Below are 26,874 nucleotides of genomic sequence, written 5' to 3' on the forward strand. Positions count from 1 at the left end.
ATTCATCTCTCATTTATGATAGAGGAAGATGACATACCATTTTTTCAGTATAAGAGGGTTAATCTCAATATTTGCATCTTTCAACAATGCATCTTTGTATGCTAGACAAGAGTTTAGGAATGCTCAGAGAAGCCTTCCTGTGAACTGAAAGATTTGGTCAGTTATTGGTATCCTGATATCTAGGGTCACATTCTCAACGGTAATCTGTTTTGGCACGTGCTCGCATTAGCAACTGACTCAAGTGTCTATATTGTAGCTTCATTCTGGAGATGTGGAAAAATCACCAGTGCCCAAGAAGCTACGAACGGGTAGTGTTTCTAACTCTTTTACTGTGAGTTTTACACAGTATATATCTCTGACAATTCATGCGCTTGTGTTTATCAAATGCAGCACCACATAATTTTGAAAGCATAGGTATGAGAATAAAAGGTGGTTCTATACTTTCACGGTTGAGCTTTGATCCGAAGAAAGACAATGATTTTGTTCCGCTCCCAGGTCCACTTCTTCGAAAATATATTGCTTATGCCAGAGCTTTTGTCTTTCCCAGGTAATCTGATATGACCTCTGGCTGTGATCTTTATTTTGACGCTAATATGAATTTATTTTATGCATGCAATCCTTGACATTGCTGTTTATCAATTTTATATCAAACAGGATGTCAAAACCAGCAGCAGAAATCCTGCAGAAGTTTTACTTGAAACTGAGAGACCATAATACATCTGCTGATAGTACACCTATAACAGCAAGGCAACTTGAAAGTTTGGTGAGGCTTGCAGAAGCTAGAGCTCGGATAGACTTGAGGGAAGAAATAACAGCCCAAGATGCTTTGGTTAGTTCATCTAGCAATGCCTAAGGTCCTTTTTGTTTCCTTGATTGAGTTAAGCAATCAGAGAAAAAAGCTTTCTTTACATGTGCTAACAAACAAATTAAACTATTCATTTAAAAAATTCTTCTGAAAGTGTTCTAAATCTAAATTATCTGAAATTTTAGATCCTTATGTTGATAATATGATGAGTTCCTTTTCTGTGAAACATTTATTTTGCAGGATGTGGTTGATATAATGAAGGAGTCTCTGTATGATAAATATGTTGATGAGCATGGCTTTGTGGATTTTGGTCGGAGTGGGGGTATGAGTCAACAAAAAGAAGCAAAGAGGTTCTTAAGTGCTCTTGATAAGCAATCAGAGCTGCTGCAGAAAGATTGCTTTTCAATTTCTGTAAGCACTTTTACCTTCCATATAAAACTTCAGCAGTTTTGCCGCCCCAAAATCAAATAATTGACATGGTTATTCTTGTCTTCAGGAAATTTACTGTCTGGCAGATAGAATTAGCATAAGAGTTCCTGATATTGATACCTTTGTGGAGAACCTGAATGTTGCTGGCTATCTACTCAAGAAGGGTCCAAAGAAATATCAGGTATCCCATTGCAAACTTCGAAGTTTCAGGGACCACAGACATACCACCAAAGAATGGAGGTCCAGACAACAAAATCAAACATTATTTTAAAATTGAAGAATTAAATTCTATGATCTCATATGGCTTCCATACTAAATTCCTGAGATGGTTTTGTCTTGCAATGGGAATTGTAATCTGACATTATTCATTCAGTTAGGAGGTATTACTGAGTCAAGATTGGCGCAGTCATGATGTTTGCATTACAGTATCAGATTTTCCTTTGGTTCATTTCTTATTAATAACAGAATGAGTTTACCAAAATTTAATCTTTTAGAGAAATTGAATTTAATAACCTTTGATTTGAAACAATTTTGTGTCATGTGCCCCCATTGACCTTGCTTTCTCATGCAGGTGTTATCTTCATCTTATTCACGAAGTCAACCATCAAGGTCAAGAAGCTAAACTCTGCAAAATTAGAGAGCAGAGGCTTAGTCTGTGGCTCGAGAGCACCAACTTTAGTATGCTTCTTTTCCTGTGTTTATCGAAGTAGTTGCCCATGTTTAAATTCATCTTACAAGTATTTACCCAGTGTCACAAGTGAATTCCTGACATACTCAGCTGTGGTATATGCGTAGCTAATCTAAACATATGTGCTACAACTGTCATAATGCTTAGATGTGTAGACTTGGTCGTCATAATAACCTGTAAGTTCTTTATAATAAATCTGTGCGGCCAAACTTTATTTTCTTGTTACCTGAAAATTAGCATAGCTATAAACTAATTTTCACACCACAGCGAAAACTAGTAGTCATTGTTTCTTTTGTTACATGTAACATTTTTGAACTATTATATTACATCTGAAATTCATATATTTTCATCCAGGTTCAGACTTCATACATACCTGAATATTTTAATCCTAGTATACAAGGACACCAAATAACCATGTTGAGTTGGACGAGTATTTCGGCCAACCCATCCAGATGTCCTACTCATTTGAAGGTTATAACTGCCATTCGCTCCCATAATAAGAGTTGGGCAAACCTAACCAAAACTTGAAAGCTTCAGCTGCTCTCTTCCTTTCAATTCTTCTATCCTGCCTGGCCTGGGAAGCATGCTTACTAGTGAACATCCTTGAATGCATTTCCACGTAAATTTTTTTGTACTTGGTTTTATTTGGGGGTATGCCGTTCTCTTCCATGCACGCTACAATTTCTAAAGCCTTACGGAAGAAGGCAGCCCTCACACAAATATCAGCCAGAGTATCCAACAACCCTTCATCTGGTTTCAGTGGTGGGGGAGAACAAGAATCCCCATCCGAGCTTTCTTCCCTTTTCACTTCACACCTCTCCTTTATTTCCTTCCATAACAATAGCGCTTCTCCTGGTTTTCTAGCCAGTGAAATCCCATTTGCGAGACTTCCATAAGTTGCTACATTAGGGTGGAAATTATTCTCTCTCATTCTCTGAACTATCTTCTTGGCTTCTTCAACCAAGCCCAGCCTGCAATATCCTTCAACCAGCATGTTCCACGCAATCAAATCAACTTTAACTCTTGGGTCTCTCAGCATCTCATCAAACACCTTGTTGGCCAGCTTTGGCTGGCCTGACATGGCAAAAGCTTTCATTAAAGTAGTGTAACTAATCTTGGTGGGAGCAATTTGTCTTGCTCGCATTTCATTGAAGAATGCAAGAGCCCCTGCACTGTCATCAATTAGTATGCATCCATCAATCAGGATATTATAGGAAACCGCATCAGGTTCAACCCCATCATCAGCCATCTCCTTGAGCAGTTCCTTTGCCTTGTCTATCTGCAACTGCTTGCAGTAACCCTTGAGCAGAATATTATATGTAATCCTATTTGCAGGCACTCCAACCCTTGTCATTTCGGCTAGTACTTGACGAGCCTTATCCATGGACCCTGCCTTCACAAATGCAGATACTAGGGTTGTGTATGTAACATGGTCAGGATGACTGGCACTATCATCCTGATGCCGCATTGCCTCTAGAGTCCTTACAGAGTCCATGACGCGGCCTGCCTTCATATAACCTTTCATTAGGGTAGTGTAAATCCGAGAGTCAGGAGCAAACATTTTTGGCATCAATGGGGGCTCATCACTCGGTTTACTCGAATTAGGAAGCAATTTCGCAAATACATCATCATCTTCTCTTTCCTCATTTAGATTCGTATCTTCCCAATCATTAAAATCATGGTCATATTCAGTCTCATCCTCCAAATTTGAGTCCCGTAGAATCTTGCAGAGGTCTCTCCTCCCCTCTCTCATCGCTTGCACAATTTTCTCTGCCGTTCTCAAATCACCGAACCCAACATAGGCTGCAACAAGTGAATGCAGTGTAGTCATACACAAGCGAATTCCCTTCTCAATTATCCTCTCCAACACGAAAACAATCAGGTCCTTCCTATCAACTCTTGCGCACAGCTTGATCATAACATTGTAGGTTAGGGAATCGGGCTCGCAACCAAACTCAGGCATTTCATAGAACAACTGCAGGAATCGGTTAGTTTCACCAAGATTGGCACAAGCATTGAGAACCGCATTATATGCAGCGGTATCTGGCCTCGACTGGGCAATCACGGCCGGGTCATTGAAGCGGCGGACTCGGCGAATAACCGAGCTGAAAAGCTTGATAGCTTCCACGGGCCCATCATCGCCGGATGCAGCGAGGCGACCGACTGCGGCGGTCCATGCTTTGACATGGGGAAGGTAGCCTGAGCGAAGCATGGACTTGATAACTGAGGTAGCATAAAGTGTGTGGCCGGATTTAGCTGCAGCCATGGCGAGGAGGCCAAGGGAGTTGGCATCAAGGCGGTGGAGCTGGCGCTCATTACGGAGGCGCGTGATAATGGACTGCGCTCGCGTGAGGCTGACACGAGTCTTCTGGTAAGATAATTGGGAGACTAGACGACTAAGGCAAGTGGGTCCGGGGAGGTGAGTGGACCGAGTGTACTCAATCCAAGCCTCCTCTGTTTTTCTTTGACGAAGTAGAGACAAGAGCTGTTGCTCATTGTTGGTGGAGCTGGAAACTGTAGCGTTGGTGGTAAAGATAGAGAGATCAGTAGAATTAGTTTGGTTGGCTGTGGTATGCACGCGAAAGGGGCGCGTGGGTTTTGCCGGTAGGTTCAGCCAGTGGAGAGTGAAGGTGTGGGTTAAAGAGAAAGAGCTCTGGTTAGAAATGGAGGAAGAGGAGGGCGGCGATGGAGGAGGTGTTGACAGGTTCATGGCCGGTTCATTTGGGAGGAGAGGGACTATGATTTTGAATTTATGAGGATAATATCAGAGAGAGCGAACATTTTTTTTTGGGTGGAAAAGGGATGAACTACGTCGAGTGGGTCTTGTCCTCTTGTTTGTCTTCGGCGAAGCTGACTTCGTTATGTCTTCTCCTTTTACAATCAATTCAACGCCAGACCCCTCCTTTTCTAAATTGTTCAATTAAATTCTTAAACGCTATTTCTTTTTCAGCCAAACCCAAATTTTTTTTACTTGGTTTAGCTAAATTTTATTTTAGTTGACAGAGTATATGATATATTAAAATAATTAGTGTGTAATTTAAAAATATATATTTAAAAGACGGACACAACACTGAGTACTTTCTAGGAGGTCTTATTAATGTGTAAAACTTGGTCTGAGAATATGTTAATTAATTGGTTAAAGTAAAGAAAAAATTGTGTTGCTAGAGATGTTTACATGACAAGTAATTATTGGTAAAGAGTTCTTATTTCCCATCTTTCGTCATCTTATTCTACCCATTTTTCATTTTCACCTAACTAAAAGGCTTTCCTTCAAATCTCCTCTTTATAACTCTAAAGGCTTTCTCTTTTTCTCCAAAACTAGGTTTCTTCTTTAACCAATTTGGCTAATGCTTTCTTTCATTAGGGTCCTCTCTTGCTACAATAATTAATGATGCCTCAGGCTCTTCTTTGTCACATCCAGAGTCTTGCCCTTTACTGCTCCCTTGGAGGAAGCTCCTTTGTCAACTTTTTAAAAATCAATTTCTTTCCACTTCCTCATGTTCGTTGCTAAGAATTAAATAGTAAGGAGAGAGAATCAGTAATGTAGGATAAAGAGAACTTAATGAGAAAATCTAAGAAAATTTTATTAAGAACAAAATTTGGAGATATGAAATCTGAATATTAAAACAATACCTCAATATTTAAATAATAATCATAACAAGTCTACCTAATAATTAAATTAAAATACTTTATTTATAGACACTAAAATATATTAAAAATAAAAGATTTAAAAAATCTTGTAATTATATGTTTATCATCTCATACAATTCAAAAGGATCCTCCATGCTAACTAACCAATTTAAGAAGACATCAGAATCTAATTTACCATCATAGCTAGTAACATCTATTTTGGACTCGCTTGGTAACGCTAAAGATCCTTTTATTCTTGTTGGTGATTGTTTCCTCCACCAAAGTCATGATGAGATTGTCTATTTGTGGAGATTGCTTAGGACTATATCTAGATTGACTGATTTCATTTTCGTCAGAGGCTGACACACCAAAGATAAAGGTCATGATAAGGTTCCTCTCTAAGCTCTGAGGGCTGACCCATTTGTCTAGTCTTGTATAGAAAGAAATTAGCTTCCTCTCTAAGCTCTGAGGGCTGACCCATTTGTCTAGTCATGATGAGATTGTCTAGTTGTGGAGATTGCTTAGGCCTATACCTAGATTGACTGATTTTATTCTCGTCAAAGGTTGACACACCATAGATGAAGGATTTGGTAAGGTTCATCTCTAAGCTCTGAGGGTTGACCCATTTGTCTAGTCTTGTACAGAAAGAAATTAGCTTTCTCTCTAAACTCTGAGGGCTGATCCATTTGTCTATTCATGATGAGATTGTCTAGTTGCGGAGATTGCTTAGGCCTATACTTAGATTGACTGATTTCATTCTCGTCAAAGGTTGACGCACAGAAGATGAAGGTCATGGTGAGGTTCCTCTCTAAGCTCTGAGGGCTGACCCATTTGTCTAGTCTTGTACGGAGAAAAATTAGCTTGAACAGATGAATATTCATGTGCCACATGTTTAAGAGGAACTCAAGATTCTCATTAATTGTGAATTTGCCTTTTTTCTAAAATTTTCAAAGGGGTGAAGAACATAGATTTTTTACTATCCGAAAATTTTGAGTCATTCCAAGATCCAATGAATGTCGAACATGTATCATACTGGAGAAAGATTTATATATATATATATATATATATGTATATATGTATGCATGCATAACCAAAACTCATTCAAGACCGTCCATGCTTTCTTATCATAAAGCTTTCCATATCAGAGTCACCCCATGGATACCAAATATGGGTCTTTTTTGACAGATTGTTTCCTTTATTATCGCCCCCCCTTGTGTTTCTGTAATTACCAACTAAAATAAATAATAGCTAGGATTTACATATTATATCTCTGACTTAATAACATATGAAATAATTTATGTAATAAACTATTTTTGAAAAATTTTAAATTAATAGAAGGAAGAAAAAACTCAATTTATTATTCATACATTAATATATCTCAAGGAGTTGTAAATATTGTACATATATAGATAAAGATAAAACGTTAGAGATTCTTGCATGAGCATAGATTGGCTTCAAATCTTTGCAAAATCAAGAGACTTCTTTCCCTCGTGTTTGTTTCCGAAAAAATTGTTCCTATAATCTTGATATAAAAACTCTCGATAGTAAGCGACGCCATCTCTCTCCACTGCTTCAGGAAGCGGCGCAATCTTCTCTGTTGATTTTGGAATTATAAATATTGGTACAGAAACTCTTGCTTGGCTACTTGTGGTACGTACTCTATGTTCAGCACTTCTATACCTTCCATTGCTTAGTATCTGCTTACAAAAGTATATAACATTAGCATTGTTTCCAATAATATACACGTTAGGAATGATGGAATATTATTTTCTATCAACGTAAGAATATGTTGTTCCCTATCAAAATAAGATAATTATTGAATGATGAAATTTTTTCTTTTGTACTCGGAAATAATTTTGTAGAAAAAGATTTCAACCAAACTAACATTTCAATGAATTATTAAACAACTAAATATGTGATAGAAAGAAATTCTCGCCTGTAAAGTGTCTCCTACATTGATGACCAAAGATCCTGCAATAGGTGGGATTTCAACCCATTCTTCCTTATTGTTTCCTTCTTCAACTTTCACATACAAACCTCCAATACCATCTTGAAATAACACAGTTAAGATGCCTATGTCCGAATGACGTCCCACACCCACAGTAGCATCAGGATTGGGGCATGTTGGATAGAAGTTCATGTTAACCATTTTCACAGTCATCAGCTCTTCTATTTTGGATTCATTTGTCACTTCCCCGATCAGAATTTCTATTAGTTTCTTCACCATTTTACTTGATCTTTTAAGATACTCTAGTGCCACTTCACTGTGTTTATAAATATACAGCAAAGATTAATGGATGGTAGGTTTCCATTAGTTTAGCTTGTAGAATTATATGAAGTCCATATATTGTACATATAGTGTGTGTATATATATATAGATACATGCATGATTGAATTGAATATATATATATATATATATGTATATACCTGCATTCCTTGGGCCAAAACTGAAGAGCATCATCATCATTAGTATAACCCATACAAACATAATCCTTCCACTCCAATGCATTCTCTTTCTCCGGCACAAAGCTCGTACCGTACTTGACTAACGGGCTAGGACTCACCCCTTTCCGATAAACAGCCTTCTTCTCCGGCGGCAGCGCAAAAAAATTATGAGCTGCAGTTTTAAGTGACTCCAGCAGCTCAACAGGTACCCCATGGTTGACCACTTGGAAGAACCCAAGAGTCTCAGCGGCTCGTATGATTTGGTTAACCACTTGGTCATGGTCCGAGCCATCCAACTTGGACAAGTCAATTGGTGGCTCAGCGTGAGTCCTTGCTCTTGGCTTGTCTATTCGCTCCTCTGCTGGTTGTATGTAAGCTTGGGGCACATATGATAGACCCAAGTCCACCATGCCCTTTACGCCATTCCCATCTCGAACCACGAAGTTAAACAATGACTGGTTATTGTCAAAATTAGGAGCCATTTTTGGTATTTGTAAATTATACCCAAGCCACTTCAATGGCTTCTCCTTGTGGGGAAGGATGGAAATTTAGTAACTACATACGGTATTAGCATACAGAGGATGCACTAGTCTTGCTATAGAATTTAACTATTTAGTTTATTATATATATATATATACATTTTTTTTTTTGGGTTTGACAATGATATGTATATTTCAAGTGCCTATCATATTAATTTGCTTGTTGACTTTTTTAATTGATTCAGTATTTTGGAGAAAAGAAGGCATGATCTCTGTGATTTTAGGTTAATCGTTTGGCATCTGAACGTACATTTTTTCTGGGTGGCAATCAGCATGCATAATCTGGCCATTAATTAGGTTTTGACTTTAAGAGAGCATTTTTTTAGGGGAAAAAAAAAAGCTAGTGGAGGCAGTTGGGAATTAAAGTCTAATTAGATGGGCTACTAAGATTGCTTAATTAAATGAATAGTACATTATTATTTTATAAAATATTGTAAATTAGAGTCTATTTATAATTTTATGTATTTTTATTTAGAAGTTATTTCTTATAATTAGTATTTATGTTATAACACTTATTAATTAAAATAAATAAATAAAGCATGTAATGTAGAGGAAATGACCGACGGCAATTGTGGGTAGACAAGCTAAGCATTTCGTGTGTCTTATACGTTTGTGAAGGTGGTGATATATAATACCATCATGAAAAAAAAGATATATATATATATACATACATACGTACATACATACATATATTTGGATTATAAAGTAACCTTCTCATCATGACTGAACATCATCATCACCTATCGCAGTCTTTTCACCATCTTTCATCTCCTTGATCTGCGTCCCAAGCTTCTCCAAAACCTCTTCTCTTCTTCCTTTTCGACCAAACCCGAGAGTCTAGGGTTTATTTTTGTCGTACCATAGAAACGACGTCGTTCTTACGTTTAGAGATGAGTACTTGGGCTTTCTTCAAAGGCCCAAAACTGTTTACTTATTGGGCTTCATTTGTCTTGGTAAAAGAAAAGAAGAAGAAAAGGAAGCTAAAAAATGTGAAGGCCTCAATTGGACCCAAATGGGCGAGACCCTGCCTCTCCTCTTTCTTATTTTCTTCTTTTTTTTTTTATTTTTATTCATGTTTAATAATCATTTTATTTTTCTAATTATTTTCTTGATTTTTTATATTTTTCTTCTTCATTGCTTTTTTGTGTTGTTATTTTTCCTCACTTTTAATTTTTTTTTTTTTTTTTGTTCGACAATAACAAATAATTTACTAGCAAATAATAACTATTCTTACAATGAAAATAAACACAAATAACGACAATTAAATCGTGGGTAAATTGACTTTTGCCTTATTTTATTTTTTTTAAAAAAAAAGGTTCGTCCCCTTTTTCATTAAATTAAACAACTAACAACTACATTTTCGCAAAAAAAGTAAGTTCGAAACAAATGATACCAAAATTAAATGATGCACAAGTTATAAATGAACTAATAGATTACAACTTCCACGTCAAGGTTTGCCAATACGAGTTATAAAACTGGAAAATCGTGAAATCTTAAAAGTTTGAAGTTAATACTTAAGATTCTTTCCAAAAAAAAAATATTAGATCGAGATGAAATATACATACTTGAAAGTTTTGATTAGATATTATCTTACTTAGGTTTAGTTTATATATCTATACATTATAGTTAAATATTCTCTATAAAAGCTTGATTATTAATAATTGACTTATAAGTTATAGCTTAGGAGAAGTATTCGTTGTTTATTGGTGCAAAGTGTTGGCTCAAATTTTTAAGGCAATCCAAGAGGATGGAATGAATTGAATCTTTAAGTTTTAAATCAATTTAAATGAAAAAATATGTGCAACTAGCATAGATAAGCTAAGTTTTATATACAGTACAAAACTAAATATTAATGATAAATAAACGAAAAATAAAGTTAAGTGGTTGTAAATTTTATTTATAGATAGTCAGGCCACCAAATATGTATTTGCATCTCTCCTCAAGCAAACGACTTACGCTTTCTATTATTTTCATTAAATACTTTTACAATGACATATTAATAAAGTGTCTTATCGTAACCAATATACACTCAAAATATTTTACTTATATTTTTTACAAAATATAACCTATTTTCTTTAGAGAATTACTCTTAAAAAGTGAGTATTCAAAATGAGTATTTAATAAGGGTAGGTTGTATTTGAGTATGGTATTAGCGACCTTCCTATTATTCTAAGTGAGAGTTTGGCCAAGAAAAAAGAAAAAAAATATCCTGCAAAGTTTTTGTCTTGAAATCGTGTGGAAATGAGGAAGAAAAAGCTAAAGGAAAGGTTCATCTTTCCATGAATTTTTTCTCTCTTAGGTTTCGGTTAAACTCATATAGTATGTAATAAGATCTAAAAATTAACTTTACATATATGTTAATATATATTTAGAAAAGTATAATGATAAATAGTTTGCATATTTTGATTTTAATCAAATATTAAAATCTATCATGAGATTTTATATGGTAAAATTCTTTGATATTTAATAATCTATTATAATAAAAAATTAATTAATTAAAAAAATAAATTTCATTATGTTTACCTTCTAACATACAACAAAAATTTATTTTTGTCATGCATTTATAAATTAAATTAATGATAATTTAACTATTAATAACTCATTAGAAAAGTATATACTTTTATTTTTAATAATATAAACAATATTATTATATAAAAATATTTTATCAAATTTTAATGCAATAGACTTAAGATAATATTAATAACAGATCGTTATTTTTTTCTTTTAGTATTAACCGTTTAGTAACAAATCGTTAGTTTCCCTTTTTAATATTAACGGTTTATCTCATATGAAATATTCCACATTTAACTTTTCCTTTTGATTCACGAGAGCAAATATGCTCTACTCATTATCATGTATTCATTCTTTTCTCTTTCACAAAACCTCATAATCATTATTATGATATGAAATATCAATTTATATTCATACAAGGAATTGTGTGCGGAAGAAAAAAGAAATTTTGAAAATGAAGGAACCTCCAATTTATTTTATACAGGTGAAAATGGTCGTACTACCTATTTTTATTTTGAACAAGAGTTAGGAAAGAGAAAAGAGCGGAAGAAGAAGAAAACCCATAGAGGAAAACCTCCTCTGCCACCGTCCACCGCCCACGACCCTCCTCTTCTCTTTTCCTCCAACTCTACTGCCTTGCATTTCTGCTCGTTACATTAACAGACCCAAAACGTTCTTTCTACAAACGAGAGGGTTTGCCCTAGGTACGCACACTAATCTGTTTCTCTGCTGTACATGTGGATTTCTGATATTGGGTTACGATATTAAACCTTGGGGCTTTACCGTCGTTCAATTTCTACTTTTTTTTTTTTTTTCTGTTTTTGATGTCTACGAAACCCGATTACATCGATTTGAACTCGGATTCAAGTTTGTTTGACCGAGAAAACGACGTTCATGGGGTTGATATTTCGGAGGATAGACCTGGTGATGGGGGTTGTCTAACCGAAACCCTAAAAGATCCTTTGGACGGTTTAGGTCAGGTCCCGGACGTACCAGGTGACGAGGTTAGAGATTTTCTAGGGGCTACTGGCTTGGTCGATTTGATTAGTGGTTCGACTTTCGGTAGGGTTGTGGATAATGTAAAGAGCGAAGTGTTGATCGACGTGGAGAGGAAAATGGAGTCTGTAAATGGAGGAACTGGTGCGGAAACAGAGGTTGGATCAGCCAGTCAAGAGATTAATAAGAAAACGTGTTCTCATGATGCGAATGAGGAGTCTCTGGTTGGTGCTGAACTGGACTTGAATATAGAGAGACAGGACGAGGGTATGTCTACGCGAGATGAGGAAGATATGGTGATTTCCCAAGCTCCTGAAATAGCATCTGGTAAGATCAAGGAAAAACTGAAAGAGAATGCAACCACAGTCTCTGGTAATGCTTTGCAGCCTGCAAAAAATGGTGCCTTGGGTTCTCTTTCTGTTGATTTAAAGCCTACTTGTTTGGTAGCGGATGCTGATGAATGTGGTGAAGTTTCCAAGGATGGGAATTCGGTTGGATTGGAAGAAAAGGTTATGGAAACTGATTCTGTAGTTGAGAATGAAGTAATGCGATTAGAAGTAGGGTTTCCTCAGAATGCTAAAATTGTATCTTCTGAGCTCAAACTTGTTGTAGATTTGGATCCTTATATGAGCAGAGATGAGCATGTGGCAGAGGAAGTCAATTTGAAGTCAAGTGTTTCAAAGCCAGAAATCTGTTTTTCTGATTTGGTATGGGGCAAAGTTAGAAGCCATCCGTGGTGGCCAGGGCAAGTAGTTGACCCATCTGTTTCATCAGAAAAGGCAAAGAAATATTTTAGGAAGGACAGTTATTTAATAGCATATTTCGGGGATCATACATTTGCTTGGAATGATGTGTCACGAATAAAGCCCTTTCGGACTCCTTTTGCACAGATGGTAAGCCAGAGCAGCTCGGAAGATTTTCATCACGCTATTGATTGTGCCTTGGATGAGGTATCTAGAAGGATAGAATTTGGGCTAGCATGTTCTTGTATCTCTAAGCAAGTGTACAACAAGATCAAAACTCAGGTGATTGTTAATGCTGGAATCCAAAAAGAATCAAGCAACCGAGATGGTGGAGACAGGTTTTCCAGTATAGCTTCTTTTGAACCTGCGAAGCTTGTTGGATGTATGAAGAATTTGGCTTGTTTTCCTTGTTATTTTGGAGCCAACAGACTGGAATTGGTAACATTGCAGGCCCAGTTGTTGGCATTTCATCGATGGAAAGGTTATTATCAGCTCCCTGAATTCCAAATGCTTGGTGAGTTGTCGGAGAGTGAGGAAGAGATTTCACTTTCTGGGGAAACAAAGATCTGCTTCCAAGTGACTGAAAATGCTGTTATGGAACTCAAACCTGATGAGCAATTGTCTTCTGGAAATGGAAAGTCAAGCAGCCGAGATAGCACTTGTCATAAAAGAAAGCACATTCTTGGGAGTAGTACACAGCCCAGAAAAAAGGAGAAAAGCTTGTCAGAGCTGATTGCAGACAGAAGGTTAAGTAATAATGGAGGGCGATTGACTAATAAAGCTGGTGGTAAATTGACTTCACCTTCTTCTGGTAAAAAGCGCAAGGCAGATGATTCCAGTTCTGATGACTCAGTAATGAAACAGAGGAAGATCTTTTTATCAAAGGAGTCTGCTCATGACTCTCAAAAACTTAAGCAAGCTTTTAGAGTTGGAGCTAGCATACTTAGGGTGGCAAGCCAACTGAATGGATCGAATCCGATACTCAAAAACCATAGTGATGGTTCATCTCAAAAAACTGCAGTTAAGAATAAAGGTAATGAAAAATCTCTCTGTGGGAAATCTCAATGTAAGAGTCTCATTCCAAGTGACGACTCTTCCCTTGATGAGATGCTTTTACAACTGCACTCGGTTGCAACAGATCCAATGAAAAAATACAGTTTCTTGAAGTCATTTGTTAGTTTCTTTTCAGATTTTAGGAATTCAGTTAGCCTGGAAGATTCTAGTTCAGCAAAGATTGGCGAAAAATTAACCAAGTCAGAAAATATTGAAAGGACTGAATGGAGTGATATGGAGGACTCTAATTTGCCTAGCAGAGTAAGTCAATGCCTTGCCGAAGAGCAAGTATGGCATGAGAATCAAAGTGGAGCTGTAGAATTACCCTGGCTTCTTAATAAAGAGACCCTTCACTCAAATGAATCAAATTTAATTAGTGTGCATAATAACAGTTTCTCCGAACAGCAATCAGCTGGTGGGAATTCTCAATCAGATGCAATGCAGTCAGTTGGCCCCTCAGAAGTGAGTTGCAAGGAAGATGTTCATGAGACAGATATCTCGCCCACAGCTCTGATTCTGAACTTTAAAGATTTAGATTTTATTCCTTCAGAAGCAAATTTGAGCAAGATATTTAGCCGTTACGGAGAGTTGAATGAATCACAGACTGAAGTGCTAAAGAAGAGTAAGAGGGCCAAAGTGGTTTTTAGAAGGCGAGCTGATGCAGAAACGGCTTTCAGCAGTGCAGGGAAATACAGCATCTTTGGACCTTCACTTGTCAGCTATTGCCTCAAGTACTCGTCTTCTAAATCAACGACAGCTTCTCCTAATGCGAAAATGCCAAGGAACAAGGATAGAGCTTGTAACGATGGAAATGCAGCATGATTTATCGAAATCGGAATCAGTTTTCTGCATTTCGATGCCTATGTTATGTAACTTGTTTCATGGTGCTCCTCTTTTGAGGCAATATGTATATATATATTTAGATGTCAATGTTAGTTTTTAAACTAGCACTTGTCTGCGTGCAATAAGCTTGGTTTGAAATTCTCTATAAGTAGCTTCTCTAGAAAAATGAAATATAGCTGTAGTACAGTTAAGATATCCTGCAGTTTCATTCATTGTAATTTGCTACCCTATAATTTTATGGTAATAAATGAAAATTCACCATACTAAAATTTTTCAAAATCCAAATAAATCTTTTACCGCAAGGTATTGGATCCAAAATCAACATCTTAGCACAGTTTGGCATGATGTTTTGTTTTGTTTGTTTGTTTTTTTTTTTTCTTTGATTGAGCCTTCAAGATTGACAATATCTAAATGAATTTCAGCACTTGTATCAATTATAAATAACTTTTGTTTGTTTTGTCACTTGCCACAAAATTCAAGCTTTATAATATTTTGACACAATAAAAACCATAACAAAATATATGAACCATATTAATATATATATATCTATATAGACACACACACACAGAACAACTAAAGGATTTTATATGCAATCATAATTCAAATTAACAATAAAAAATTCAATTAATTGAAGAAGATTTAGGTAGATATAATAATAGTAATAATACTAAAAACTTAAAACAACTGGAGAAGAAGACAGAGCCAGACAATAAAAACTCTTCAATTTCACTACACTCTTATAAATTCTATTTGGGAACTCATATACTCTTGAATTAAATTGAGAATAAAGTAAAAATAAATTATAATTCAGGATATTACAAATGAGAAGGAGATTTGAATATTCAATAGTAAAGAAATTTAAAATTTCATTGCAATATTATATATCTATATACACAATTTATGCCAAATACATTTTCATGGGACTAGTCGGGAACTGAACAAATCATTTCGAATGTTTACTTGTCTTTAATGTGCTAAATTAAACGAAGCCAAATTCCATTTAAAGCCTTTCTTTGCCAAACTGGCAAATCTACAATTGTACATACAGTTTTCATAATTCATACATAGATAATACGACTGTTTAGCCTCCGCTTTGGGGATAGATATATGATTCATCAAGATTCTACGTTACAGTCTCGGATTTTTATTACAAATCCTGGACAATAGGCTTTGAGAACATCCAAAATTGTCTAGGATGTAAGTGAAAACAAACAAATCATAGGTAGACTTCTAAGCTAGCTATGATCCATGTTCAAGATATCGTGATGAAAACTAAACTAATTTGCTGAAACGAGTAACAGATTCCCAGACGAATTCTAAGTCTAACACTAAATCCATAGAATTCCTCGTGGAAATTAACTATTTCATACTGGAGTAGGCATATGATTCGCCAGCCCAATTCTTTCTCCCAGAAGAGCGTGGTATGCATTCCCAGATCCAATTTGCACCCTGATTAAGTTGGATCCAACTGGAACTTTCAGCTCAAGCCCTCAGGAGGTTGTATATATGGTACAGGGGAAAATGGAATTACATATCTGCACAAGCACATAAAAGATTGATCATTTCAACAGAAAAATAATTTCACAAACCTTCTCAAAGTATTTCTTTAATGTAAATGACCTAAAATTCCACTTTATAGCCTTATGTTTAAACAGAATTAAAGAGCATCGTATTTGAGCACCTAGCAAAAGATTCTGCAATTAGGTAGCTGCATTCTCTACTTCCTCCACTGGCACAGTTAAAGTATCAGGCACTCCCTCCCTATCATGAGAGGAATTGTTAACCACAAGAGGCATCCTCTTGCCAGTCAAACTGTCACAGGCAAGTGGAGACTGAGGTAGTGTAGACTTTAATGGGGAATGCAAAACTTGCTCCTTCTCACAAATAGGAGAAGGAGAATCAGTGGTTGTCTCTTTATCAATTTCTGTCTTTATAATATCCACTGTTTCAACTTTTCTGATCAACTTGTCAACTTCATCTGCAAAATGAACTTTCTTTTCTGTACTTCCATTTTTTCCTCCTTTTCTTGATGATAACACCTTTTGTACACTAGACATTGAACCATTAGCACCATCATTTTCAAGTCCTCCATTAACAGAAATCACCTCGATGTCCTTTGCATAAGGAGCAACATTTCTTCCTGGAATTTCATCATTCAAAGAAGCAGGGGCATCACTCTTCTCTGCAAAACCAGGATTTGAATTATTGATTACTTTGTCACCTCCTTTGGGTTTCTCTTCCTCAGGCATTAAGGCCTTTCCTCCAGTAGTTTTGGGTGATATTCTTTTCTGAACTTTTGGAGATGAAGTGGAAATATTTTTTGCATTTCGTGAAGCTGATCTACTTGTGGAATTTGAGGATTCCTGCATGGATAAAGGAGGTCCAGATTTTCCATTTAAGGTCGTTTGACGGGTATCAGGTTTGGTGCACTTTACTGATTTGAGAGTTCTTGAAGACTGAAGCTTTCCAGGCCTTATGCTGGTTGAGCTTCCACTGGGGCTAAGACCTCCACTTGCAGGTTTAGGCAAGCCACCAGGTCCACTGGAACAAGGTTGCATGTTCCCATTTGGAGTACGGCCTCCTGATCTCACCTTCACAATTAAAGAATATGCAGGTTATAGCACTTATTTCTCAGTAAACATGATGATAACAACTGACTTTTAAAACAAGTCCTACAGCATATACTTTTTGAAGTAATGTAACAGTTGCATTGCATAGCTCATTTTTTTCCACCCTATGGATCACAAACTTCTCTAAAACCACAACCTACCTAGTATGGACAGTTACTATCAAGAGAAATTGAGAACTAACCACGTCAAAGAAGCCGATTTTTGGTGATGGCATCCGAAGGCCTGAGGGTCTCATGGAAGGTGGATGAATTACTTGGCCAGTGCCTGTTGAAGCTCTCTTTGCACTTCCACCTGATAGCCTAGATACCCGAGCATCATCTCCAATCGAGGACACACCATTCACATGGCTCTGAGGGTTCAAAATGTGGGGATTGCTATTTACTACAGAATCCCTTTTGCAAGAAATAGTTTCCAGGCTAGCCCTTTGATTAACAGTAGAAATTGCAGATGACTCTGATGACAACTCACTGATAGAGCTAGAGGCTGATGTATTTGAGGAAAGTTTAGTTGTTGACATCAACGAAGTTGAGGGATTTGAATTCCCAGGCTGGCTTTTACTTCTTGATGGGGTTCTAGCAGCAGAACCAGAGGAATAAGAATTAGATGATCTGATATCATTTTTCTTCTTTACTGAAGCCAGGGATGATTTATCAACACTGCTAGATGAAGCACTGCTACAACTCTCTAATGAAGAGCAAGAAGTTCTCAAGTCTGTCTTTATGGCAGCTGAAGGGCACAAAGAAGATTTAGCTGGGGGTGAAGGTTTTGGCAGGATATTCCGCCCACTACCCAATGCAGGTTTTTTTGACAATAGAGCCCCTCTACCTGCAATTATTAAGTTGAAAGCAAACATTAAAAAGTAAGATTACATGACTCTTACTACATAGCTTTGTGACAAATTTTGTATTTTGTATTTTGATTACCCATGCCACTTTTCGTATCCCTTTCTATTTTGACTCGGTTAACATCTAGTGAAGCCCTCTTTGTCGATGTTGTTGACATGGGATTAACCCTTCTCAGTAGCTTTGGTGGCTTACTAGCAGACGTAGTCAACTTTCCTCTTGTAGCTTCAGACTGCAAAGACATAATATAAATTAAAAAATATCTCAAAAATTATCTCAGTCAGTCTTCAATTTTTTATGCTTAACTACGTATGTATCCTTCACCTATGCAACAGTTGTCATATTAGCTAACCACAAGTCTCTTCAATGCATAAAGTCAAAGTAAGACAGAAAATTGGTTAATTCATTTTAATGTGTCTATCCCTCGTATTGTTGCTGAAAAGTTTCTCTTCCTTAACAGTTCCATATCATTTGATGTCATTTACACAGTATAGCATGATGGATACAATTCTTTGGTATGCTATGTAAAAACATACCTGTGAAACTTGTCGATGCACAGAACCCTGCTTCCATGTCTTTCCTGATCCTTGAATGCAAACACTTGGCTTCTTAGGAGAAACTTTGTGTTTGATCTAAGAATGTTCAAAACAATGAGAAGTTTATTAAAACATGAAAGAAAAATAAAAGGAAGTCCAAAGCAGGCAACTGTTAATCAGAAATACCTTATTACAAATGAGGTCTGCGTTATTTGAGGCTAAAAGAGAAAAAAAGAAAAAAAAAAACAAAAAAGCGCTGTTAATTTGATTAATTAGTAAAGAACACATAAATAAGCTGAATTCTAACATCCCCAACAAATATTCAGAAATTCAAGTAACAGACATTGTAGAGTTGAAAGTCTATACCACATATATTATCAAATTATGACTCTCAATTGCAAAATTAATCTGGAAACTAGGCTGATGCATCCAATGTTATTATATCTTACTAAGAACTATCCATAAATCAGAAGTGAAAAAAAAAATGCACATTAACTCTTGCATTTTGCATGGTCAGAAAATAGTGGCATACATATAACCGTCACGCTAAGATACCATAAATGCAAACTAAATAACGACAATGGTTTGTGTCAACTTGGTCCTGAAATTGTATGTAACTGGCAGGAATCATACTAAATGGAACAAATTCTCAGGTAAATAAAAGACATTGCAATGATGTTGGAAAAGCAACTAGCTGCTCTACTGAAAAAATAAGTAGAAAGAAAACTGAGAAAGAATAGTAGAATGCAGAAAAGACAAGTTAAAGACAACAGTGCTATTGGAGAAACTGGTATTGCACAGAAATATATGATAGTTGAATGGAGATGGTGCAGGGAGGGCACGTCGACGACGATGATGAAATCTATGTTAATGGTGGAAGAGAAGTTGGGATTTGGGAGGTTATGGCAATGTAAACTACCAACAGCTCTATATAAAGGATTTTTCAAGAGTTAAAGTTCATCAGTATTTTAGGGCAGGTGACTAACTAGGAAATCTGCAACAATCACCATGGCCACCTTCAAAGTGAAAGCAAGCCCAACAAAAGATAACAAAAAAAATAAGAACTCACCCGGTTTGCACTTTTATCCAAACAACAGGCTGTCTATGTCCAACAATTTTTTTCAACAATGCAAAATCTTATGATGCACCAGCCAAAACATTGTCTGAGAAAACCATATCCTGTCAGTAACAGAAGAAGAGTACTTACATGAGGTAGTTGCAGATTCTGTTACTCCTGGTTCTTTTTTGCAATTTGAGTTTATGAGTGAATTACTGGATTTCTGTATTGAGGCTCGTATGTCCTCGAATAAATCAGCCTCAAGACTTTCTATTGTCAAATTATCACTTCCTAATGTAGTTACTGATTCAACTGACTTGTGTGTATCCTCTTGAATTCCAGATAATCTATGTCTTACACCCTTCTTGTTGCCTTCAATTATGCTAGACAACTCTTCAGGGTCCAGAACACCTGATAACAAAGAGAAACGTCAACTATGTGTTAAGAGAAAATAAAGAACGAAATGCACAGAAAATGATGGCAGACCAGCACTCGTGAAGAAGGCATTATCCCATGCCAAACTTTTGCGCAAGTTATACTTTTCTTTGCTCAAAGCATTTCCCAATTCTGGTGATTCATACAGTTTCATTACTTCTTCCTTCTCTTCAAGAGAGCAGACTGAAGTTTCATCACTCCTATCATGCATGGAGCCCAGGAACTCAAGAACTCTGTCCTCCTTCTGAACTTCTAGACATCACGTAAAATCAAACACATTAAGTGTTTCCACGGAACACTATTAAGGAAACATGAAATTGAAATCAAAACATGCAGAGACATTCTAAAGTAATCAGAGGAAACATCGCATTCTTTTTAGATAAGCACCAAATCTTGCTCACAGATAAGCACTGAATTGCGAAATGAATTGCATAACCCTAGACTATTTAGCTTGTCTTTTGTTTTTTTTTTCTTCAATCAAATTTGACTCAAGTAATAAACAGACCTAAGTCGAATACAGCTTCAAATTTCTGGCGAAGGAAAACTAGAAATGGCAAAATACTATCCCCTGTTTTCCTGCATGCCAACTATTCAAAAAGGAAGATGAAAATACGTTTATCACCAAGTTTGAGCAATCGAAATTATTAACCAATTCCTTTAGAATGAATGAGACCGTAGCAATTTCCCCTGAAAAGTCGCCAGAAAATAGCTCCCTTGCTAGAAGATTTAGACCACACATTGTTATACGTAGTGCACAATAAAAATAACCCAACAGGAAGGTAACTGAAGAAAATACATAAGGTTCCTTCTACAAAAAAAAAATAAAAAATAAAAAATAAAAACACAAAAACCTACTCATTCAATGGAGAAACAAGGAAATCTAGTTTGGAGTATAAATGCTCAAATCAACTAAGAAAACGGATAATCACCTCAATTCATTCGTTAAAAAGGAAGCAAAAATTAATAAATGAATAAATAAATAAAGAACCTGAAAATTGATTGGAGATGAGATCAAAATGAGGCGAATTGAGGAGGCAATCATCCTCGGACGAGACATCGAAGAGACTAAACCCCTCGATTTCAAGATCGCTCTTTCTACTGGCGGTATCATCCATGATCAGCAGCAATACAGACGGAAAGCAGATTGTAGCGCAGCGCAGAAAGGTAGTTTGCGATTGTAGCAAGAGCGAGAAGTTTTTGAATTGTGGAGAAGCGGGGGGGTTCAAAATTAAATTCAATTAAATAAATTACAGTTTCAGATGCGTATAAATATAGGTAAAAATAAAAAGGGATAGGAAGTTCTAGTGTGTTACAGTTTCAGATAGGTGCAGTTGACGACTACCGTCCGATCATGTGGGGCCCGCCAGGAGGTCCCTGATGTTTTGAACAATTTTTGGTTTATCTTCAACAGTTGGAAGTTAACAAAACCATGTCGTTTTTAGAAAAATTAAATTAAAAAAAGTGTTGATTAATATCAGTTTTAGGATTAATTTAACTAAAACGAAGAAGATTAAGCGGTGGAGATAAGCGTCTTGAGGAAAAGCGGAAGCCATGGAAGTTGGTCAGTTGATGTTAACGTTCAGTTTTTTTTTTTTTTTAACTAAATTCGTTATGAAATGTTTAGCATTATGTTTGAAGTAAATAAATTTCATTTATACATTTATATTTATCTTATTCAAATATTAAATAATTATAAATCTTTCACTAAATTTTACAAATAAAATTTATTTATTATAAATATAATTCAAATCAAAATCTAGTAATGTTTAATAGGAATAAAAATAAAATTTATTTTGTTTCAAAATAAGTTTTTACACTTTAAATAATTATTTATCTATTATATTTATATACATAAAAGTACTGCTACCATATGTAAGATACATCTGATAATATATATTAATAATTATTTATTTTGATGTTACAAATAAAAAATTAGAATTTTTTTAGTTTGGCTGTAATTTCTTTAATTTTTGAAATAATTTGTAAATATAAAAAATTTATCTATATTTTTAAATTTTTTACTTTAAAAGCTATAAATAATAGAATTATTGAATATTTCAATAATATATAGAAGTATAAATAATATATATACCTATAATATGCATAATATTACTTAATAATGGCTCAAGACGACTATAATCAGAATCCAAACTCAAAATTAACCATCAACCTGAATGACAACTTTCTCTCGTTCATACAATTCCAAACATCCCCTACTGATAATCCAGCAGCTCTTCTTGTCACTCAGTTACTTGATTCCAGTGATTATCATTTCTATGCAAGATCGATCCAACGAACATTGCGCATCAAAAACAAACTTGGTATCCATTAAAATGATGAACCCAAATGTTCACATTCGTAGCAAGATCCACTATTAGTTAATCCAAGAACACATATCCCTTCTAGTAAATTACCCTAAGAAAATATATATCAAACCAAATAATGGATGACATCGCGAGGACTGAGATAAAGTAATTTGGATGTTATCAACTCTGCGGTAAATACCAAAATTGATAAATTTGTAAAGTGCATAACAGTAAGGTCAATACAGGAACTAGAACGTAGACAAAAAGATGGACGATGAATCCCACTCATCGAAAATAAGTACCATTCCCAGTTCTTAAAAAAAAACAAACAAAAGTAACTATCAAAAGGTGAAAATTTAAGATCTTGGCTTCTCCTTCTTCTCTTTAAAGAGAGCAAGAAGGGATACACCAGAAACCTTCACAACCTTGAACCTGACACCGGGAATATCACCGACAGCATGACCCTTACGCCCGAATCCAGCAATCAACACCTCATCCTATAACCAAATATAGAGGCCCCATGAGTTCAGTAAAAGAGCAGGAAAAATCAAACCTAAAAATCTAGAATTAACTTGAAAATGCATAAAAGATTACTCACATTCTCTTCGATGAAGTTCAAGCAACCATCATTTGGCACAAAGGCAGCAATCTTCTTTCCATTTTTGATTAGTTGAACTCTAGCACACTTACGGATGGCAGAGTTAGGTTGCTTAGCCTCAATACCTCTGCACATCAAACAGCCATTTGCAAATTTAAAAAATGCCAGTAGATCATACAATGAATGCCAAGTACAACAGAATTAATAGGCTTACATCTTCTCAAGAACAATGCCTTTAGCGTGAGAAGATCCTGCGAATGGCTTCTTCCACTCATTCCCAAGGTGGGACTTTTTATATGATTTGTCAGCCCACCTTTGCCTTCTTCGGTGGGACTTCAGCTTGCGACCAGCTCCCATACCACGTGTCTTCCTGAGAAGAATAGGCCCATTGTTTACATATTTATCAGGGAAAAAATAAACGTACATACCAATTTGCTATTCCGTATTGATAGGAAAATTGAATCCAAACAATATTATAAAATTACAAGATAAAATTCTAATTACTTATCGATAATAGTTCACCAATTTAAATAAACACTCATCAATGGAGCTACCTTGCTGCAGTTTCAGTACATTTTAGTACTACATATATCTATATATATGGATGCCAACTCAACATACTAAAAACGATCACATTAATGCCCTTAACAGTTTTGAAATCTACATAAACATACCAGAAACATATTGGACATCAAAATGGATAAGATGCGGGATCTACCTTCAAGCAGTGACATACCACAAACTAAATATTTCTTTGCCGAAAAAATCAGATTTTGACATGAGAGTGGCTTCCTATTATCATTGAAGTTTAATTTCCTATCCAATATAGTTTTTGATATTTACATATACTCTCTCAAAACTGAAAACAATCTGATATGATTATAATGGACGCTTATGCAATATTTATATCAAACTCTAAAATAATGTAAAGGGATAAACTATTTCTTATTCCATTCACAATTGTCCCTCGAACACTAAAAATTGCAAGAAAACAAATCAAAACATGAATCTGCTGCAAATAGCCTAGAATCCGGACTATCAAGTTAAGAAACAAAGAACCAAAACACAAACAAACCTCATAGAACTGTACAGTGGAAACTAGTAGCTTCCATGAAATCATATTATCGCATGATGTAAGCAATAAAATGCTAATATCTAATAAACTTTGCGTGCCGTCAGGATTAACGAAAAGGGGAAAGAATCTGAAAGAGAAAACATACCCCATGGCTACTGTGAGAAATACTTGACTGCGAGTCTGCGATGAGGCTGAGAGAGTAGAGAACCGAGAAAGCAGCTGCGGCAAATTCAAGAAAACCCTAACCTAAATTTTAAAGAGGATAATAACTGGTCGGTTTGGGTTTAATAAAATACACGCTTTGTTTTGTGGGCTGCTTATTAGATCAATAAGAGTTGGGCTTCATTAGTATATTTTATGGGCCGGTTATAATTACATGAGAAAACATACACATAAATTTACAGTCATTAGTATATATATAATTATATAATATATTTAGTAATAAGTACAATAAATTTGTATAATTAATAACAAATTAATTTGTATAATGTTCTTATTTTGTTTTTAGCTACTTGACTTTATTATTCTTCATATATACACTGCATGTAATATTATTTTTCTATTTAGCTTAACACTAAAAGTTAATATAATACTCCTAATAATGATTTAAATTACAAAAGGATATAAAATATTTTATTATTAAATTGCAATAATTCATTCCTTTCATTTTTTTGGTTCTTCCCTCGTCAACAAAGACATAAACGACATTTTTGATCATTTTTCTGGTATCATAAGCAAAAAATAATCTGCGAACAAGAAAAATAAATAAATAAAATAAGAAAATGGAGAGAGAAGAAAAAGAAAAAAATAAAATTTAGAGGGTTGAATAGAGACTTCTCAAGATTTTTTTTTTAGAAATTATTTTTTATAGTGAATATGTCGTAGAATATGATACCTTACATTATATCTTTAAAACTCATGAAATAGTAACTGAATGAGCAAACGTATTACATAATATAATCATATTACTCACATTCATGAGCACGTCAAGAGATACCTAAGTAGTAGATGTATTGCAGGATGTGATCTTATGTATCGCATCCTCGAGGGCATTGAGAGTTACCTAGCCGGTGAATGTGCTACAAGATGTGATTATGAAGATCACATAATTAATTATATATAAATATTTTTAAAGTGATGTATTGCAGGATGTCATGCACGCATGCAACATTATAATTTTAAAAGTCACATTTATCTTTTGAAATTGTGGAGTTAGATTTCACAATCCATTGTGTCTGAAAGTTCGTTACTATTTGTACTTTTAAAATTTATTTTCTTGCACCTTTTTAAATAATTTTGAGAAAATATTTTAAAAAATCAAGTAAGAAGTTTCTTCCATTTTCTTGAGTTTTATTTGAATCATAAGAGGCTTTTCACTTATAAGTCAAGTCTATTAAGAGAGCAAATTTTTTCTTTAGTCTTATAAGAATTTTAGAACAATTTTTTTAATGTTCATTGAATTTATATAGATATTTAATGAACTATACACGAGAACAACTAAATTCTCCTAAGATATTATAAATTAATAAAATTTTAAATAGTTGACATAAGAAAAATGACGTAGGTACAAAGTTAAAATTTAACTTTTATAAAATTGCATTTAATTCTCTCATTCTCTCTTTTAGATTTATTTTGCTATGTTGTCCTCTATTGCTTTAGATTTACACTTTACTTCATCAATCTCAAATACATTCTTATTGAATATTAGCTTAAAAGTTGAGATTTTGAAAAACTCAACATAAATCCCCTCTTAGGTTGCCTTAGATTTGGACCAACGACATGTAATTACTATAATTTTCTAATGAATGATAATTACTCATCATAGATAATAACTAGTAGTATTATCTGATAGTAATTTCGACTAATTATTTAAATTATATATAAATTTAACTTTAAAATAGACTATTAGTTACTATTATATTTATATTGTATTTTTATTTCAAATTAAAATTTACAAATTAAAGTTTGAAACACTTTGAGTCCGATTTGATTGTGGTTCATTAATGTCTGATATAGTACTGAGATGATTTTGTCTTGTTTGAATCTATTTCGAAATATATGGTATGATTTTTTTATTGTTGTTGCATAGTTCTTCAATCCACCATTTTTTCTGACTTTTACAAACCATCCAATTGATGGTTTTCGAGTGGTAAAATGTAACACCCAACTATTTCTTTTTTTATTTGTTATTATTATTATTTTATTTTATTCTATATAAATATAAATAAGTATTAATAGAATTTAATTTATTTTAATGGAAATAATAATAATAAAAAAAGATAAAAAATTATTTAGGGATTTAATAGAAAATAATTTTAAGAAAAGGGGTGAAAATTTGGATTATGTGAGATATTTTTGAAAGAAAAATCAGAAATTGGGGGTCAAAACGTAATTTAAAAAAATTGTGCCACGTCAGCTGCCCGGTCAACAGCCCCGGCCAACCAAGACGCGCCAGGTGGCAGAGACGCTAACGCGGGAGGCCACGCGGGAAGGAGCCACGTAGGTGATTCGCGTGCGCGCGATCGAACGACTGAGATTCGTTCCCACGCGCACAGACGACCCAGATCAAAAATGCGCACAGACGGCTCAGATTGCATTGTGCACGGACGGCTCAGATTGAATCGCGCATAAATGGCCCAGATTGAAAATGATAGACGGCTCAGATCAAAAGTGGATGGGTATAAATAACTTTATCCGCACCCAAACCCTAACC

The 26,874-nt window shown here is 35.1% G+C and overlaps 6 protein-coding genes across 12 annotated transcripts in view; 2 read left to right on the plus strand and 4 right to left on the minus strand.

The window, feature by feature from the left end:
* MCM8 (minichromosome maintenance 8) overlaps nucleotides 1-7,268 on the plus strand; it is a 28,210-nt gene extending 20,942 nt beyond the window's left edge. Inside the window, exons 12-18 of one of the 3 annotated variants that reach the window (XR_015814104.1) lie at nucleotides 257-308; nucleotides 391-547; nucleotides 655-829; nucleotides 1,046-1,216; nucleotides 1,302-1,415; nucleotides 1,806-1,912; nucleotides 7,129-7,268. Coding sequence is in view for 2 of the 3 variants with exons in the window: in XM_088209906.1 (XP_088066032.1) it covers nucleotides 257-308; nucleotides 391-547; nucleotides 655-829; nucleotides 1,046-1,216; nucleotides 1,302-1,415; nucleotides 1,806-1,856 (720 nt within the window). In the remaining variant the exon portion in view is untranslated. Of the gene's footprint in view, nucleotides 1-256; nucleotides 309-390; nucleotides 548-654; nucleotides 830-1,045; nucleotides 1,217-1,301; nucleotides 1,416-1,805; nucleotides 2,143-7,128 lie in introns of those variants that run through there. The other 2 variants (XM_088209907.1, XM_088209906.1) reach the window with 2 other exon arrangements.
* HCF152 (Tetratricopeptide repeat (TPR)-like superfamily protein) lies at nucleotides 2,192-4,788 on the minus strand. The gene has a single exon (XM_022035817.2). It carries the CDS (start codon nucleotides 4,630-4,632, stop codon nucleotides 2,395-2,397), a length of 2,238 nt encoding a protein of 745 aa, XP_021891509.2. The 5' UTR covers nucleotides 4,633-4,788; the 3' UTR covers nucleotides 2,192-2,394.
* Nucleotides 6,863-9,380, minus strand: LOC110809857 (2-oxoglutarate (2OG) and Fe(II)-dependent oxygenase superfamily protein). 3 transcript variants are annotated; one of them, XM_022035820.2, is made up of 4 exons: nucleotides 9,224-9,380; nucleotides 7,980-8,427; nucleotides 7,489-7,816; nucleotides 6,863-7,249 (listed from the first exon to the last, which is right to left on the minus strand). In XM_022035820.2, exons 1-4 carry the CDS (start codon nucleotides 9,255-9,257, stop codon nucleotides 7,007-7,009), a joined length of 1,053 nt encoding a protein of 350 aa, XP_021891512.1. In that variant the 5' UTR covers nucleotides 9,258-9,380; the 3' UTR covers nucleotides 6,863-7,006. The 3 variants fall into 3 exon arrangements, with proteins under 3 accessions (XP_021891512.1, XP_021891511.1, XP_088066034.1); XM_022035819.2 differs by having other exon boundaries at nucleotides 7,980-8,452; nucleotides 9,247-9,374; XM_088209908.1 differs by having other exon boundaries at nucleotides 9,247-9,366.
* A 1,981-nt stretch (nucleotides 9,381-11,361) lies between these two features.
* On the plus strand, nucleotides 11,362-14,877 carry LOC110809886 (PWWP domain-containing protein 5-like). 2 transcript variants are annotated; one of them, XM_022035854.2, is made up of 2 exons: nucleotides 11,364-11,751; nucleotides 11,916-14,877. In XM_022035854.2, exon 2 carries the CDS (start codon nucleotides 12,163-12,165, stop codon nucleotides 14,659-14,661), a length of 2,499 nt encoding a protein of 832 aa, XP_021891546.1. In that variant the 5' UTR covers nucleotides 11,364-11,751; nucleotides 11,916-12,162; the 3' UTR covers nucleotides 14,662-14,877. The 2 variants fall into 2 exon arrangements, with proteins under 2 accessions (XP_021891545.1, XP_021891546.1); XM_022035853.2 differs by having other exon boundaries at nucleotides 11,362-14,877.
* An 870-nt stretch (nucleotides 14,878-15,747) lies between these two features.
* Nucleotides 15,748-21,427, minus strand: LOC110809882 (mediator of RNA polymerase II transcription subunit-like protein). Of its 2 annotated transcripts, none has more exons than XM_088209436.1 (9): nucleotides 21,171-21,427; nucleotides 20,234-20,434; nucleotides 19,898-20,158; nucleotides 18,877-18,908; nucleotides 18,691-18,786; nucleotides 18,236-18,386; nucleotides 17,494-18,137; nucleotides 16,364-17,273; nucleotides 15,748-16,217 (listed from the first exon to the last, which is right to left on the minus strand). In XM_088209436.1, exons 1-8 carry the CDS (start codon nucleotides 21,295-21,297, stop codon nucleotides 16,383-16,385), a joined length of 2,403 nt encoding a protein of 800 aa, XP_088065562.1. In that variant the 5' UTR covers nucleotides 21,298-21,427; the 3' UTR covers nucleotides 15,748-16,217; nucleotides 16,364-16,382. The 2 variants fall into 2 exon arrangements, with proteins under 2 accessions (XP_088065562.1, XP_088065563.1); XM_088209437.1 differs by lacking the exon at nucleotides 21,171-21,427 and adding an exon at nucleotides 20,688-21,109.
* Nucleotides 21,428-22,673: 1,246 nt separating this feature from the next.
* LOC110809881 (small ribosomal subunit protein uS12) lies at nucleotides 22,674-24,463 on the minus strand. The gene is made up of 4 exons (XM_022035847.2): nucleotides 24,307-24,463; nucleotides 23,301-23,456; nucleotides 23,087-23,213; nucleotides 22,674-22,985 (listed from the first exon to the last, which is right to left on the minus strand). Exons 1-4 carry the CDS (start codon nucleotides 24,309-24,311, stop codon nucleotides 22,845-22,847), a joined length of 429 nt encoding a protein of 142 aa, XP_021891539.2. The 5' UTR covers nucleotides 24,312-24,463; the 3' UTR covers nucleotides 22,674-22,844.
* Between the last annotated feature and the right edge of the window lie 2,411 nt (nucleotides 24,464-26,874).

Source organism: Carica papaya, chromosome 8 (assembly GCF_054855325.1).
Source record: "Carica papaya isolate Zhongbai chromosome 8, ASM5485532v1, whole genome shotgun sequence".
In the NCBI taxonomy this organism is placed as follows: Eukaryota; Viridiplantae; Streptophyta; class Magnoliopsida; order Brassicales; family Caricaceae; genus Carica; species Carica papaya.

What these genes read in the sequence shown, in the direction of transcription:
- HCF152 (XM_022035817.2), bottom strand. Translation starts at nt 4,632, where the DNA reads ATGAACCTGTCAACACCTCCTCCATCGCCGCCCTCCTCTTCCTCCATT.
- LOC110809857 (XM_022035819.2), bottom strand. Translation starts at nt 9,273, where the DNA reads ATGATGATGTTCAGTCATGATGAGAAG. An exon ending in TTTTGGCCCAAGGAATGCAG is followed by an intron (nt 7,817 to 7,979) that starts GTATATACATAT and finishes TTATAAACACAG; the next exon opens with TGAAGTGGCACTAGAGTATC. An exon ending in ATGTAGGAGACACTTTACAG is followed by an intron (nt 7,250 to 7,488) that starts GCGAGAATTTCT and finishes TTTTGTAAGCAG; the next exon opens with ATACTAAGCAATGGAAGGTA.
- LOC110809886 (XM_022035853.2), top strand. Translation starts at nt 11,872, where the DNA reads ATGTCTACGAAACCCGATTACATCGATTTGAACTCGGATTCAAGTTTG.
- LOC110809882 (XM_088209436.1), bottom strand. Translation starts at nt 21,297, where the DNA reads ATGGATGATACCGCCAGTAGAAAGAGCGATCTTGAAATCGAGGGGTTT. An exon ending in CATCTCCAATCAATTTTCAG is followed by an intron (nt 20,435 to 21,170) that starts GTTCTTTATTTA and finishes CGTGATGTCTAG; the next exon opens with AAGTTCAGAAGGAGGACAGA. An exon ending in AGAATCTGCAACTACCTCAT is followed by an intron (nt 18,909 to 19,897) that starts GTAAGTACTCTT and finishes TTTCTCTTTTAG; the next exon opens with CCTCAAATAACGCAGACCTC.
- LOC110809881 (XM_022035847.2), bottom strand. An exon ending in GGCATTGTTCTTGAGAAGAT is followed by an intron (nt 23,214 to 23,300) that starts GTAAGCCTATTA and finishes TTTGATGTGCAG; the next exon opens with AGGTATTGAGGCTAAGCAAC. An exon ending in TGAACTTCATCGAAGAGAAT is followed by an intron (nt 22,986 to 23,086) that starts GTGAGTAATCTT and finishes ATTTGGTTATAG; the next exon opens with GATGAGGTGTTGATTGCTGG.